Genomic DNA, 16,984 nt, shown 5'->3' on the forward strand with positions numbered 1-16,984 from the left:
CAGTTAGTATGATATTACCAATGACAATAGCAGACAGGGGGATTTGATTTCTTAGTGTAAATATTAATATTACTCCATGGGCTAGCTGTGTATTATGGTCCAGCTTGTGTGGATAACAGAAAATATTTACTCAAATGTCACATTTGAGCTGTCACCTCTAAGTAAGAAACAGGTGGCCAGTGCTTCTGTTCTGCATTCTTCCTCTTTGTCTGGCCTTTTACCTAGGACAGTTTTCCAGTGCATAACACAAGTGAAGTGAATTTTTTTTTATCTTTGTGTGTTAAAAACACCTAAGCCTGTTATTTCTGGAATATATGTGTATGTGAGAGGTGTTTCTATGATTCATGTACAGCAAGGCTTGGGCAGTTGAAAATCTAATTTCTGATTTATTTTTTTTTTATTTTGAAGATACTGTAATCAAAGTCACTTCAAATTTTAACCTCCAGGTGCTGCTGTGGCCAACTCATTAACCAGCATATTCCACCTCCTCCGAGTATAACAGCTAATAAAAATGAAGAAGAAACGAAGCAAGTGGAAGCTCAGCCAGAGAAATGGTCTGTCAGTAAACACACCCAAGCATACCCAACTGATGCCTATGGAAACCTGGAATTCCAGGGAGGAGGACATTCAAATAAGGCCATGGTAAGGGGCATAGGGTACTCTAAGGTATTTATTTATCTGGTGCTCAGCAGACTCTTGAGTTTTCTTAGCAGCAAAAGTAACAGCAATTCAAACTTCTGCAAAAATTCTCTTTGTTTTTCCTCTCTTCTGAAGAAATCCAAACTTAGATTTGTTTCTTTGTTTGAAAATTGAAAAACTCTCTCTTCAGGATGAAAGAATGGTTACTGTTAACCATTCTTTGCTCAGACAATTTACAGAACAGGTTGAGTGATTACACATTGCTCTTTGCAGTACATCCGTGTGTCGTATGACACTAAACCGGATTCTCTGCTGCATCTCATGGTGAAAGACTGGCAACTGGAACTGCCCAAACTCCTCATCTCTGTCCATGGAGGCCTCCAGAACTTTGAAATGCAACCAAAATTAAAGCAAGTGTTTGGAAAAGGTCTGATAAAGGCTGCCATGACCACAGGAGCTTGGATTTTCACTGGTGGTGTTAGTACAGGTAAGCAATTGCCATCACTTTCAGTTTACTTAAGGATTCAGTGATGTTCATTCACTAATCTTTCCCACAGGCAGAAGATTTAAGTCTACATGAACGAGTGATTACCCACTAGACCAAAAAAGGAGCATTGTAATCATTTGTGTTAATCTCCTACCCAGCCCAGACCATAAGATTTTCCTGGGTCAGTATTGATTTGCATTACTCGGTGTTTCCCCTGAAAACAAATTTCAGCCTTGGTTTCAGTAGCAAGGAATCTTTCACTGGTTTTAATATACTTCTTTTAGTGCTTGGTTATCCTTGTAGTTAAGAAGTTTCCTACTCCAAATTTGCCAAGCTTTAGCTTTGGCATGGTTTTTTTGTACAAAATCTTTTTATTACTGGAAGTGTATTTCCTGATGTCATGGTTTGTGTCCAATGAATAACATACGTTGAGACGGACAAGGGTACAGATTACACTGTGGCAAGTTAGTAACAGGATAAGTCTCGCACAGACTTCACTGAATTCAGCACAATGATGTGAGAAGGTAATGGGGCTTACACACAACCATTACAAAATAAAGCCATGGTTGTCTGCATCACATGTTCTGCTCTAAAGTACCAGTACCAGTTTAGGAGTGAAAGCAACCCAATAGCTCCGTGAGAGGCAAGAAGAAAATTCTGTTCTTTAGTGATCGATCTAAACTGCCAAAAATGAACTAAATTAATTGTACCTATAGGTGTCATTCGTCATGTGGGAGATGCCTTGAAAGATCATTCCTCCAAATCCAGAGGACGAATATGTGCCATAGGAATTGCACCGTGGGGCATTGTAGAAAACAAGGAAGATCTCATAGGAAAAGATGTAAGTGTTTAAAGAAACAGCTGTGTAAAAAATAGATTGTTAATATTCTTGAAGTATTCATTTTTTCCCTTTCTAAAGCATGCTTAGGGAGTGAAATTGAAGACTTTCTTGGAAAAAACCTGTTGTTTAAGTATATTTCTCAGGTTGTCATATATGACCTCAAAGTAAATATGGAATTAGTGAGGTTTCCATTGCCTTCATTAGTGAAGACCTCTCTGTGGTGACAGTTGTCTGTCCTAACCTCAGTGTGGCACATTGAGCCTCCTATAAATCATGTAAGGGCCTTTGTGTGTGTGAGGTTGGCATTTATTATAGGTAGTCTGGAGTGGCATATGAATTACTAGGCACTCCAAATGAGAATGTATTTTCTAATGCACTAAGAGGATAATGTAACAACACAGTGTGTGAACAAGGAGAGCACAGTAATGAGCTTAGGGGAACAGGCAGGGGAGTGCATGATCTGACTGTCATCCTCCAAAGAAAACAATGCTGTCAGGAGTACAGATTTGGAATGTAAAAGCAAGCTCCTTTTCTAATTCTCCTCTGGTTTTGGTTATAAAGGTTTGCTTGGTTTGTCTCCTCAGAAGACTCTGAGTGTGCCTCTGTTGGGTGGTGTGGGGCATTTTCCCTTTTGATTCTTAGTTCTAATCTAGGTGCATCTCTCCTCTTGACACACACAGGTAACACGAGTTTACCAAACAATGTCAAACCCTCTAAGTAAGCTCTCTGTGCTCAACAGTTCCCACACCCACTTCATTCTGGCAGACAACGGCACTTTAGGTAAATATGGAGCTGAAGTAAAGTTACGGCGTCAGTTGGAAAAACACATTTCCCTCCAGAAAATTAACACGCGTAAGTACCAGTGGGGCAAACTGTGACCATAACGTCTTGAAGGGGGGATGAAGGAGGGCTTGAAGTACTTGAAAGTATGGAAATTAAAAGCTTCTTCCAGCTCTTTCCAGTGGGAATGTGATCAGGACTGTGTGACTGGAGTAGAACATATGCTGTCTGATAAGAGGTGAAAGAGCCCCCACATCGAACCGAGCAGAAAAACTATGGAGTAAAGACTGCATAAAGGAATGAAGAAAGATTGACAAATAATAGTGAGGAGAAGCTTCAAAGCAGTGAGAATCTAAGGAAAAGAAAATGCAAAGAATTTGTGCACTTCTAGGCTAGAATTCATAAGCATCAGTAAGCACACAGAATGAGGGGGTTTTTTACATTTCCTGTTTATAGGAATCCTGTGCAGCTTAGTGATTCTGAATGTTCACATGAGCATTTTATTTTCTGTTTTATATACGGATTTGTTTCATCTGAAATATCACACTCAAAATTTTTTGATCTTACTGATAAACTTAGCAGGTACGTTGATTTGTAAGGACCATTAAGAAAATTTCACCTTAGTGTTTTCATATTTAGAGTTTTGTGCAGTTTTAAAGTTGCTTCCAGTTATTACGGTCTCACTAAAATAATTTTCTAGAACTTGTTGTTATTTAGAAAAAAAATATTTTGAAAGTCATATTTTCATTAACATGTAAAAATAAATTTTTAAAAGGTGAAATTAAAAAAAATTTTAAAAATAAACTATTTTAAACTAACCCCACAATCCTAGTTAAAAATGGTCAAAAATGTTAATAGTCTTTGTATTCACACATCAGTTAAGAGCTACTGGAGAATCTACATCAGTTCTACCAGTTGCTTTTCTTACCTTTTACTGGTGCCCCTGTAAACTGTGTAGGCCTGTAAAAATAAGAGAAAAGAAACGTCCAGAATGGCAATTGCATTGAACTCCACGGAAAGTTCTTATAGGGTCTAAGTGCTCTTACAGGTAGGGCAGAAAAATTGAGTGCCAGGTAAAGCCGAAAAGCAGAATTAGAGATCAGCATTAGGTATCCTAATATTATGGGAAGTCTCTAAGTACTGCCCTGTGCCTATGGTGAGCCTAATAAACAGCTCAGGAAAATGCTGCTCCTTTGCCTTTGAGCATGGAGGTGTGCCAGGTACTCCTGCCAGCAGATGGAAACAGCGCAGCCTGCTTTTGTCATCTTTGTCTTCTGCAGAAGTGCTGGCAGGGCTGTAAGGTTGTAAAGGGGAGCATTGGCTTGGAAGGTCAGGAATTCAGGGCCCAGAGACAAGATGTTCTGTGTCATTCCTTTAAATACCACTGGGGTTTGGGGATATGGACTCTGATTTAGGTAGTGTTTGATGATTTTTGTCATGAGAAGGGCACAGTTGGGAATACACACAGAAACCTGTTCTGTGAAGGGCTGCAGTACACCTCCTAGTTACTACATACAGGGAGTTGTTCTGTTTCTTCTTAATCACTCCAAGCACAGGCACCTCTGCTGGAAATCTCAGGAGGAATCACTAAAGATTTCATGGATACACAGGCCGGCCCATGCTCTGTGACTCCTCCTTATCAGAGCTGGGGTATACTGACAGGAGGATGTCAGGAAGCTTCTACTGTTACTGTGCATGTGTTCCTGTTCTTCAGAGATTGATCTTTCAATCAAGGTTGAAAGTATGAACTCTTTCATGCATTCTCAGCCAAACAGAAAGAGTGCATCTTTATAAAGCGCTGATCATTTCACAGATTAAGAACTGAATTCAAATGTTTATGATAGTGGAATTAGTCAGCATTCAGGTAATGTTTTGTCCTTCATTTCCCCAAGTTTTTGTGACCGAGGCTACTGAGACCATGTGACCTGTGGGCTTCCCTTTGTCATCCTATGCCTGGAGATCACAGTGAGGCAGGGACAGCAAAGGGATGCTCAGCTGTCGTCTCTTCCATCGGCCAACCATTTCAGCCTCACGATAAAAACACTAATTTCATTTTTTTATCTTAGGAATAAGCATAGGTATGTCACCTTACTGAAGACTTCCCATAGGTAACCAACGAAGAGGTAAAGCATCAAGGGCTGGGAACCATCCAAGTAACAGTGAAGCTGATGAAGCAATAGGGCAGTGATCTTAGCTGCTTTATCTGTACCTGTGTCTGTCGAGAGAGGTTGCAAGCATCCACCAATACTGAGTGGATAAGTGATCAGTATGGAGCTGATGCAAAAGCAAGGGCAGAGAGACATCTTAATTTTTTCCTTTGGGACTTGGTGAACAGCATATGGACGTTTTTGCTCACACTGGCCACCAAATGGCCATCATTTTTCCTAAGGGCTCTGGTTGGAAGCGGTGCTATTGTGGAGAAATCACATCCATTTACCTCAATTTCCTAAATGAAGTTTCAATGACACTTCCATTTTTTCTTGTTTCTGTTCTTCTGGTTTTTGCAGGACTGGGGCAAGGTGTTCCTGTAGTTGGGCTCATAGTGGAAGGAGGTCCCAATGTGATCTCCATTGTCCTGGAGTGTCTGCGGGAAGAACCCCCTCTCCCAGTTGTGATCTGTGATGGCAGCGGGCGAGCGTCTGACATTCTGTCCTTTGCACACAAGTATTCAGAAGAAGGAGGGTAAGGTTTCAAGATCTTCACCAAAGCTGTGTAGGACTATATGCCTTGCCTTCATAGAGCTTCCTTTAAAATAACCCTCAAGGACAAAATGCTGCTAATGGAGGCATTCTGCTGTCAGTCAGCTTTTGTTGCCTGTTTGAAGTTAATGAGTTGAAGTTGTTAGCACTTTGAATGCATGTTATGTTCCTTGGAAATGAGCTTGCTCTCAGTACAGCACTCTGTTGTACAAGCTCCATTAGGGTTTGCTGCACTGTATTTGGTGCTGAGTTGGGCATGGTTGAAGCAAGGACGTGTTCCCAGGAGTAAGTCTTCTTCAGGCCAGGGCTGAGGTTAATTCGTGCGTGGATTTGCACAATTTATACTGCCTGATTCTCCTTTGTTGTGTGCATGAACTTCGCTGTCCAAGAGTGCCAGACCAGCTGTGGAAATTTTGGGCTTCCTTCAGTCTCTTGCTTTTGCTTTCCAGGCAAACACCTCAGATATTTTCTTAATTAGAGTATGGCATACCTATCTTGTGCTGAAGATAGAACCTGTTTCCTTGACTGAAGTTGAAGCTTAGCTTGGATTAAATATTAAGCGGACAAGTAGTGTTGCAAGTAGTGTAGATGTTATTTGCTCAATTAGGAGAGCAGCTCTTAGGCTGGATTTTTGTTGGTGATTTAATTGCACCAACAGTATTTCTGATTCAGCAACTTTCCTTTCTGTCTAACAAGCTTCCTTAGTTTAGATCAAACTTGGCTTGCTTTTTTTTTGTTGTTGTTGTTTTTTCTTATTCATTCTTCCTATCAGCTCATAGGTAATTGAAAGAGCTTATCAGGATCAGTCTCTCTGAGATGTGCTCACTGCATGACTTTCCCTCCCAGTCCATGTGATGCAGTGTCCAGTTTTCTTCTCCAATAATTATGATGAATGTGTTCATCTAGTAAGGCAGATCTATAATGAGAATTTTTTGTCAGTCCAATCATTTTCTCACAGTGAACTTTGAATTTTACTGCATCTCTCAGGTACCTGGTGGTAATGTTTGCCATAATCTGAAAATACATGTGTTTTATTGGGAAATGGATGAAGATTGAAGGGCTGCTTCATTTTGCTTCAGGAGATCAAACATTTCTGACCTTTCTAGAATGTTTTCAATCTAATTTCTTTAATTATCTTTTGGATTGTTCATTTGTTACTCAGTTGGGTATTATGAGGTTTCAGATGCATTAGCAAGTTCAGTCCTCTGTTTAAGACAATAAGTAAGGTGACTTATCAGAAATGTGAAGTATTTTGGGGTTTTTACTATATGCAAAGGGACTTGGAACATTTAGAAGCAAAGGGTAAGGGTTCTGTAAGGCCTAGTGATAAAATCCTGAAGACTGAACTTGTTAACAGAAATATATCTACGATATATGAGAGGAATACCTGGATATTATAGTTTCTTAAACAGCAGGCCTTCTGAATATACATATAATTATTCTGGCAATGTCTTCTTTTATGTCTCATTTTTCATTTAGGATAATAAATGAATCCCTTAGGGACCAGCTTCTAGTTACCATCCAGAAAACCTTTAACTACAACAGGAATCAAGCTCATCAGCTGTTCGTCATTCTTATGGAGTGCATGAAAAAAAAAGAACTTGTAAGTATCCTAAAAGTAGTTCACAAAGGTAATTTCTGTGACCAAACCTTATAGAGTACTTTCAAGTCCCATTTTCCCAGTAGTTAATGTGAACAGTTATTTTTGGAAAATGAAAAATTTGGGGTTTTTTGGGTTCGCGTTTGGTAATAAGTTTGTTAACATAACAATATGTTGTTTGGTTATTCTGCTTTTGAATTATTAGTCTTCTAATATGTAGTTAAATGGCTAATCTTTACATTAATTACAATTTTTAAATAATTGAATTGCAGTGGACTGAACTAAGCAAATGTGACTAGAAATAATTGAGTTTTTTTACTTGGTTCTGCCTTTTTGAATGTCATATGTAGCACATCCTGCAGCTAAAAAGTGTATAATCTATAAAATGGATGCTATGATAACTACCTTGGGTAACTACCATTTCCACTTCCATTACTACTGGGAAGTAATAGAACCATCTGAAAACAATCAGTTTTGCATGGCAGTTTTGTCACCACTTTTTAGAATTCATGGGTTTGGTGAAGATTTTTCATCAAGTTTGTCATGTTCACCAATGCAGGGATATTTTAGGATAACTTCGCTGAAAGAATTTAATTAAACACTTCTGTGAAAATTAAATTTCTAAGAAAAATTTAATGGAACTGTACTTTAAAAAAAAATCTTAAGTTGTAGGAAATAACAAAGCTGCACCATTCTGCTCTATTTTCTATCCACATGTTCAGTGTCTGTCTTTCCTGTGTTGTAATTTTATGTGTTTGGTTTTGTGCTGCCCTTTAGATCACCGTGTTCCGCATGGGCTCGGAAGGGCAGCACGACATTGAGATGTCCATCCTTACTGCTCTCCTCAAAGGTGGGTGTTCCAGGCACTTAGGAAGGATGCACAACAGCATCCCAAGAGGACATTCCTGTGCCTTGTCTGACATTCACTCTTCGTGTTTAAGTCTTTGATTTCTTCACCTGGATTCCAACAAGTACCTGAATGTGTTTGGTTAATGTTCAGATTAGCACGGAGCATAAAATCTAGATTGAAAGTTTTGTGTGGCCTTCCTCCCCTGAAATCTTGGGATGGGAGTGCTGCAACAACTGTACTGCTGACATTGCAGCTCATTTTATTGCAGTTCTAGCATCCGTTAATAAAGTTAGGAAAAAAAAGCAGGAAGGTGAAAGGCTGTCTGGATTTTTCCAGATTTCAGATTGTGCCATTTAAACCTTAGAGCAATAGGATCAGTTCCACATTTAGTTGGTGTTTTTTATGTTTGCTGAAACAACTGTTTTCTGTCTGCAGTTGATACAGGCTCTATATGGGATGAGTCCCCAAAGCTAAGGAATAAAGAGGGGAATTTTCACATTTTTATGTATAGTATCAGCCAGACGAGCTGAGAGGGGTCTTTAATAATAGTTAAATGTCTGTCTTTAGCATCAGAATAAAAGTCAATGTGAAAGCTTTATTAGAAAATGGAGATAATCTCATTAATCCTTTGGAAATTAGGATTGTGGAGTTAAATGGAAGATGCTATAAACTGATTGGATTAATCCATTGCTTTGTGTCAGAATTATTCTAATGGTACTATGATATGGAGCCAGGCTTGCTGTTTTCTAGTTGTTGCAGAAGATTGTCCAGTCTTGTTTCATCTTGTGTGAAATATGAAATATCTGTGTGTTTCTCTTTAGGTACCAATGCCTCTGCTCCAGACCAGCTCAGCCTGGCTTTGGCCTGGAATCGTGTAGACATTGCACGCAGCCAAATCTTTGTCTTTGGACACCACTGGCCAGTAAGACAAAGTTTTCTCATTTTGTTTGTCAGTAGTTTAAATGAAGTTGTGTAATATTTACACCTTGGATTTTGATGCTGCACTAGCAGCAGTGGTGAAACACTGCAGTTCACCTGTGTAACTAAAATCTTTTATTTAAACTATGTTCATTTCTCACTGTATTGATGCTTTTTGCTTTACTGTGTGAACCATCTGATGCTGAATTACTCCAAAGTGGCATGAGGAGAGCAGCCTGAAATAGGCTGTAAGAATGAAGGGAAAGAATTTTGGTGGTTTTTTTGCTTAGTTGTCTTTCTTGAAACTATGCAATAAAATGACACTCAAAGGAATACCGTTCATGTGCACGCTGTGCATAATGGAGAGACTTATTTCATTTGGAAGCCTGTATCATTAAATTTAAACAAATCTTGCTGCAAATGCAGTTTTATTCCTTCCCTTCTAGTAATATGATGATTTCAATATTCAAGGTTCATTAAAATGCTTATACAGGGAGAATTTAATAATCCTAAAGATTATGAAGTATAACTACTATTAAATGTTTAATTGGATGAAATGTCCCAATCTCCATGTTCTTGTGGTTAGATTTAGGTATTCCACCAAGAACTGAAGCCTGTTTCTGCTTTGGCCTGGTTCGTACTTCTCCTGTACTGCAGCTTGTGGAAGCAGTACCAGTCAGTTGGGATTCATCATTCCGTGTCCATAGAGATTACTTTCAGACCAGCCTGTGCTGCCACTTGGTCGTTGCAGTTTTGTTCAGGCTTTTGAATGGATTTGTGGTAGCTGGGCAGAGGAGAGGTTTTTTAGGACTAATAAAACCTCAGGAATGAAGCCTTGTTAAAGGCTTGGTCCTGGAGTTGTCAGTGCAGAGCACAGGTAGTTATAATCCAGTTTTCTTCTCTGTGGAGTTTATGTAACCTAACCATTTTCTGGAGCAAGTTAAGTCTCCAAATCACAGACAAGTGGCGTGGTGCATGTGTGCCTCTGCCCTGGGCAGAGAGGTCGGAAAGGGGAAGGAATTTTGCTGAAGAATAAATGTGTTGCAAGAAGTATAAACAGAAATACTGTCTGCAGAACAGCAATGAACCAGTGAGTGGCTCTCTGTCCTCTCCTCTCTGCTCTGCATTATGGATGCTGTTTGGCATCATGCAGCATTCTTATTAAGATCTTTCTGTCCAGCTCCTGTTGCTATTTATTTTGACAACTACTGCTTTTAGAGAGAGCAAAGGAACTGAAGTGTCCCAGTCCACTCACACTGCTTTTATTTTTCAAGAGAATCTTCCCCAGTCAATCTCCTTCACTGCTTTGACTTTCAACGTTACTAAGTTAGACATAACAGCTTTTTAAAAGGGGTAAAGCTGTGACTATGCAGAAAGACCCTTAAACTTAGGGAAATTATCATTGTTAGTTGACTCAATGTGAGAAGTGGTGACTGGGGGGTTAGCTTGGTAGGGGTCTACTCAATTAAATAGTTACTGTAAAATCAATTAGATTTCTAATACTTAAATGCATTATAAATACAGCCTTTAGGAAGCCTTACAGCTCCTGATGGCACAGCTCCTGAGAAGGAAAAGAAATCTCCAGCACCTCAGACTAAAGCAGGCAGAGGGAAAGGAAAAGGGAAGAAAAAGGGAGGAAAAGCAAAAGAAGAACCAGAAGAAGAAACAGACCCAAGAAAACTCGAACTCCTGAACTGGGTGAGGTGAAAATATTTGTATAAAAAACTGCTGAATATTTTTTTTTTCATTCTGAGGTACAAAGACAGAAGGAAGATACACACTTTCATTCTGCAGAATGCTCTTTTGCACATTCCCACGAGATCAGCTGTAGATTCTGCAGGAATGCTGTTTAGTGTTTGAGCCAAGAATCCCTCTCTCATCCCATGTGCACCACATGCAGCCATATCTCAACAGTACAAGTCAGTACTGAGCTGCATCTTCTTCCCTGCACTTGTCAGAAGGAAATAAGACCACCAGTAAACATCTTCCTTATGTGGATGTGTTGGTTTGATTTGTTCCCATCGTGCTGGGCAAGTAAATCCCTTTTTCACATAATGTGTCAAGCATGGTATGCCTGGTTTAGTTAAAAATACTGAACAAAATTATGGAAAGCTACATGTTGAAAGACTGAAAGCTACAGTTGTATTGCTAAAGGTTTGGAAAACTCTTCTATCTCTATTCACTTCATGTGGTAAAAATGTTACTTTGTAAATTCCTTTTTACTTACAGACTAATCAACATACATGGGAACTCAGAATATATCCTAAGTAGTGAAAATGGCTGTGGTTGCTTCCAAAGCAACTCACTTGTGCTGATGTGATCTCCCATTCTCCACCCTGCAATTCAGGTGAACTCCCTGGAGCAGGCTATGCTGGATGCACTGGTCCTGGATCGAGTGGACTTTGTGAAACTGCTTATTGAGAATGGAGTGAACATGCAGCACTTCCTGACTATCCCTCGCCTGGAGGAGCTTTATAATACTGTGAGTGAGCAGAAATACTAAAAAGCCCTGTGTTATTTTGCCCGTGTATTGTATGTGAATATGAGTCACCACAGAAAGGTTTATAAAAAAGGGATATTACACAGCTCTTGATAGAAAAGTGTTTGTCAATGTAGCCCAGTTCCTTCTTTTCACCCCTCTGGGTGTGATGGCAGATGGTTGTTGTCTAAAGTTCTGCTTAAGGTTCCAGATCACTGATTGTGTTAGTGTTTGCAAAAAATCTGAAGAACTGAAGGTCTAATGAACCATGAATTATTTTTGTTTCAGAGACTGGGTCCGCCAAATACGCTGCATTTGCTAGTCAGAGATGTGAAAAAGGTAAGCAGTGTTACATTTGTGTGATTGCATTAGCCATGTGAATCAACAGTAAAAGCAAGCATAGCATGGGGCCAAGCAGGCGTTAGAAATCAGATGGCAGCTGTTAAAAGTTAAATGTCTCGTTGTGCCAAACAGCGATGTCAGCCTAAATTGGGTATGGCAGTGCTAGTAATTTAAAAACTAAGGAGTTAACTATATTAAGCTGCTATAGTGTAATATGGAATTTGAGATCTTGGTTGATACTGTTTCTTCTCTACAAGAAGCTCCCAGTGCAGCATTAGAGGGGAGGAGTGGAAGGAAAGGCCTGCTAGGTTAACTGGAGGCCCCACTCATGATTGCAGAATTCGTTGCCTTTTGTTTGTTTCCTTGTGTGTTTTCCAGTTACTTTTCTCCCCCTAATCCAAGTTTTACCTGGGAGAAAATCTCTTCTGTCCTAAATTTGTTATTAATTTGTTTCCATTTCATGAAAATTCGTTCATTATATGTGAATAGGGACGGTCGTTGTGAGATTTGTCATATTTTCTCTCTTAGAGGTTTTGAAGCTTTTATTCAGTAAAATTCAGCTCCATGAAATCACCTGTATTTGTTTCTACAAGGAAAACTCCCAGTTATTCCAGGGAAGTTCAGATGTGGGGATTATGCAGTACTGTGTTAATGTATAATTCATGTTCATTTGCTTCATAGTTTGACACTTTCCTCATTCGGTGTTGTCACTGTGAGTGTCACTAATGTTCTTCTCTGCATTCTGCTGTCTTTCTGTCTCTCCTCTTTTCCACTACATTTCCATGCTCCATCCTCAGCGTCAGTCCCGGGGATTCAGTTGGGTTAACCTGGAGGTGATGTGCTTCCTTAGGCTGTAGTTGTTCCATCATAGCAGCTGCTCAGTGGTGCTGTAGAATCAGTCATTGCTGTAGGATGTAGCTTGGACAGTGAAACAGGGTTTTTTTTTTCCTATGGAGTCAGTAAAATTGTCCAGTTTTAGCTGTGACCACCAAAATTAGAGTTTGTATTTTGCTTTGATTCTGGGCTGCACATTAATCATGGTCTGCATTGTAGTCTCAGTGGTAGATAATATGATGAAATATCTCAGTTTCCATTTAAAAAGTATGTAAAGTATGTTTATCAGGGATATTTACCATGAAAATGTCATGCTTTTATACTGGATTAGTGATAATCAGTACCCAATTTCTTAAATTCATCAATATAACCTTGTAAACAACATAAACTTGTATGGACACTGAAATATGAGTAAATCAAACAAAAATTTGTTCAGAAATATGAATTCTGCTAGCAACAAAACCAAAAAGCTATGACCCCCAAAATTTTCATTATGTGAATCAGTTAATTTCATACAAAAGACTGAACCTAGTGACTGTAAATAATATCCATGTGCCAATTTAATTGTGATGGTATGTCTAGCCAGGCAATTTAATCTGTGTCATGTTTTCTTATCCTAAATCCTTAGTAAGTTGTGGGGGTTTTTTTTGTAGGGAAATCTTCCACCAGATTATCATATCAGCCTAATAGATATTGGTCTTGTCCTGGAATATCTCATGGGTGGAGCCTATCGCTGCAACTATACTCGGAAAAGTTTTCGGACTCTTTATAATAATTTATTTGGACCAAAGAGGGTAAGAATGAGTTCATTCTGGATGTGGCCATTGTGCTGATGGTAAAAAATAAGTAATACTCTGTTCCTTTGTTTTTGTGAAACACTGCATGTTAAATTCTAAAGAATTGCTGCAAGGTAGAAGTTGAAACTCCAAGAATGAAGTTATATAAGAAAGCTGTAAGACATCTGTGTTAAAGGATGTGAGGACATGAGAGGTGGCGAACACACTGATCTGGAGGTGAATTTCCTCCTATTCCAGTTTACAGTCCAAGAATTCATAACTGTGGTGTGCTTAGAAGCACTATTTTTTTTGGAGCTTTTGTTACCATGCGGTCATTTTAATTCTCAAAGCATTATTTATCAAATTATTCATTTAACTTTCCAGTCTGAATTAATATCTTTCCTTTGAGTGCAGGGTAGTTATTTCCTAACCCATTGCATTCCTGCAAATACAATTTAAATGAAGAGTAAGTAATTGCAGCATTATTGGTACAATTATTTATAACAGTAAGTTTTATAATAAATGATGTATATTTGTAAATGAAAATGGGTTTGCTTGGTATAGTTTGGTCTTTCAAATTTTCCTCCCATCTAACTGACTTTCTTTTCAATTTTTTAATATTCAGCCTAAAGCTCTTAAACTACTGGGGATGGAGGTAAGTTTGATTTATTTAAAATACTGGTTTTATCAAAACATTTACTGGTACAGTTCTGTTCTTGCTCTTAGCTTTTTCATTATTCCTGTGTTTTACAGAAAATGTCAACTAGACAGGATATTCCATTTTGCAAACATTGTATTAAATACTTCTGACCATTTTTTTAAGGTTTGCATCTTTCTGAAGCTCTGCTTAGTGGTCTTCAGGCAATTTTTAGCACTATTATGTAATAACATGCTTCATGGTGGAACATACTGTAGGCTTAATTATTCATCTGTATACATAATGACATTGAAAAGAGAATATAATCCAGCAGTGCTACTTATGGCAAAATTGCCTTTAACCATGAGATAACAACTTCTGTGCTTAATGATGCTTTACCATAGAGAAAACATTGAACTTGAGTGAAAACCAAGGTGGTCAGATGCTGCCCTACGCCATAAAACATCCTTGCCATGTTTTGTAAACAGCGATGCTGATCCAGAATTTTGGATCCAGCCCCTACTTCAATTGCTTGTGTGTCTGCAGAAATGTGTAATTGAGGAAAAACAAATCCGGGATGATACCTAAAAACTCACTCTGTTTCAGAGGTAGCTGCTTTTGTTTCTGAAAACATAAATATCACCAGGAAATCACTGACACCAAGAGGCAGGTGCATTTCTCTAGGAAGTGGGATTTTACTAATGCTGTGCTAGTGCTCAAGCACAGGAGGTGTTCATGCTGCTTGTGTTACAGTTGATGTGAACCATACCCCCACACAAATGCCCCTATTTCCCCAGGCAGATAAGCAGCCCTTTTCTCAACAGAGAAAATCTGTAGAGTACCTCTGAAAGAGGTTGTGTTTAATCTCTCTGATCAGCTTCCTATTTTCTCCTGGATTGAGGCCAAAAGCTCAGCCCCTCAGAGGTGAGACCCTTTTTGATCAGCATTGATCACAGGGCTTCTCCAAAAGCTTTTTTTGATCTTCCTATTTCTTTCAGTGAGAAATGTTTTATGTGGCACAAACTGAAGTGTTCTTTCCACTTGACAGCAGGTAGAGCCTGCTCCTTCTTCCAAGAGAAAGAAAAAGTTAAAAGAACATTTGCGTTCCTTTTGCTGAAGTGATCAGTAAATTGCTGTGACTCCATATGGTTGGGTTTTTTTATTTCCAGTGTTAGCGGCTCTAAAACAGGAAGTTTGGACTCCTCAGCACTTTCTATCTTACACAGGGTTTTGTTTTTATTTGATTTTCCTAGGGTGTAGAGGACCTAATTTTTTGTCCTCCATTTGAGGTTTTTGTGTCCTGTGCTTCAGAGATGGTAAATACTTTGTGCAATTGGTGACCCCTGAATTTTCCATGGAAGGCAGAGGTCACCACTTGCAGTTCTTAAAACTGCTGAAGGAGAAGTACGTGCTCAGTTGCTGAGCTGAGGAGTCATCTTTGGAAATGGTGTGGGAGGCTGAATTCTGAATTTGGATTTGAATTCACATTTTGTGGAAAAATAGTGCATTATGCTGAGCTTGCTTGAACAAGAACTGATTTTGTAGAATGGCAATTCCTTTTTCTTGCAATCTACTTCTGAGATTGGTCTCTAGGTTTACAGTGATATTGATCTCTGTCTACACTTATATATGCAATGTTCTTCCTACATTTTTAAAACCCTAATTTTCCCAATCATGGCTTTTCTCCCTTCAGGATCCTGCTTCATTGTCACTACTTCCCTTCAGTTCCTTCCATGTTGGTTCCTGTAGTAATGGCCTATCCTCCCTATCCCTTTAAGAAATGGGATATTAATACCTTCCATGTGCACTGCATACATAAGAGGAGATTGCTTACTCCAAGGTGAAGACTCCCTTTGGTATCTTGCTGTTCTTAAGGGTGCTATGTGCCTGTCTTTGCCTTTTGCATGTTGCCATGGCCTGCACGTCAGTGGGAAAAGTGCTCTGGTCCCTGGAAGATGTGCAGCTGCTCTGCAGGGATAGACACCGACACACAAAGTCAGAAATGACAGGGGAGCCCATCTGTAGGGAATTCAGCTTTGTTAGAGTCCCACCGACACTGCAGAGGAATTCATTAAATAATAATCTGTTGCAGACCAGCCTGTGCAATTCCACATGCAGTAGAGGTCTGTGTACAATGCAGTGTGAAGGGATGCCTTCAGTATCAAGGGGTTCTACTGCACTTTTCCAGGATGGGTGACTTTTAACTAGGAGTACAAGAAACAGCACCCTGAATAAAATTGGAGTCTGTGTGTGCTTGCCCAGTGCATGCTCTGTCCTATTGCATTCATGGTAGCAAACTGCAAAGCCAAATTAGAACTTTGAGGATAATGTGTCCTCTCAGTACTTGTTCCATGCATGGTGCTGTTGTCAGGTGAGCTGTCAAAAGCTGATGGTAACAATTCTTCTTCCCAGGATGATGAGCCTCCCACCAAAGGGAAGAAAAAAAAGAAAAAAAAGGAGGAAGAGATTGATATTGACGTGGATGACCCAGAAGTCAGCCGCTTTCAGTACCCCTTTCACGAGCTGATGGTGTGGGCTGTGCTCATGAAACGGCAGAAGATGGCCCTGTTCCTTTGGCAACGAGGGGAGGAATCCATGGCCAAGGCACTTGTGGCTTGTAAACTGTACAAGTCTATGGCCCACGAGTCTTCAGAGAGTGAGTTGGTGGATGACATCTCTCAGGATCTGGACAACAACTCAAAGTTAGTAAATGCAGAGCAGATTTTATATCCACTTGCTACAAGCTTGCTGAGAAGCTTTACTTTCAGTCCAGTACAATTAATTTCCTAATGTAGTTTCACAGAATGCCATTTGGAGCCAATTCATCAACTAGAGATAAGGCAAACCGTGGTCTTGGGATCTCAAGGCAGCACTAGCAAGGAGAAGACTTGTATTTTTTCTGACAGAATGCATTCTTTCTTCAGCTTCTCTCTGTGAAAGTAGATAGCTTTATTTCACAAAGTTATTTTCAGAATTTACTCCCACAAATTAAGGAGTATCTGATGATATATCTAATCTGCCTTTAAGATGTTATTGGTCTAAGCGAATTCCCTCTGTTCACTAACAGTTGGTTTGGAACTTTTGTAGACTGTCCCAAATCAA

General features: G+C 39.3%; 1 protein-coding gene across 2 annotated transcripts in view; it reads left to right on the forward strand.

Annotated features, from left to right (window-relative positions):
• The first annotated feature begins 577 nt into the window (after positions 1-577).
• The window catches only part of TRPM1 (transient receptor potential cation channel subfamily M member 1), a 35,573-nt gene continuing 19,166 nt past the window's right edge, over positions 578-16,984 (forward strand). For both annotated transcript variants that reach the window (XM_066196245.1, XM_066196246.1), the window contains exons 1-14: positions 578-642; positions 913-1,126; positions 1,843-1,967; positions 2,648-2,819; positions 5,255-5,429; positions 6,926-7,049; positions 7,824-7,896; positions 8,718-8,818; positions 10,339-10,512; positions 11,162-11,296; positions 11,582-11,632; positions 13,123-13,263; positions 13,871-13,900; positions 16,295-16,584. In XM_066196245.1, the coding sequence (XP_066052342.1) occupies positions 640-642; positions 913-1,126; positions 1,843-1,967; positions 2,648-2,819; positions 5,255-5,429; positions 6,926-7,049; positions 7,824-7,896; positions 8,718-8,818; positions 10,339-10,512; positions 11,162-11,296; positions 11,582-11,632; positions 13,123-13,263; positions 13,871-13,900; positions 16,295-16,584 (1,808 nt within the window). In that variant the 5' untranslated portion in view covers positions 578-639. The remainder of the gene's footprint in view (positions 643-912; positions 1,127-1,842; positions 1,968-2,647; positions 2,820-5,254; positions 5,430-6,925; positions 7,050-7,823; positions 7,897-8,717; positions 8,819-10,338; positions 10,513-11,161; positions 11,297-11,581; positions 11,633-13,122; positions 13,264-13,870; positions 13,901-16,294; positions 16,585-16,984) is intronic.

Source organism: Chamaea fasciata, unplaced genomic scaffold (genome assembly GCF_029207755.1).
Source record: "Chamaea fasciata isolate MVZ Bird 193981 ecotype frontalis unplaced genomic scaffold, bChaFas1.0.hap1 SCAF_14, whole genome shotgun sequence".
NCBI lineage: Eukaryota > Metazoa > Chordata > Aves > Passeriformes > Sylviidae > Chamaea > Chamaea fasciata.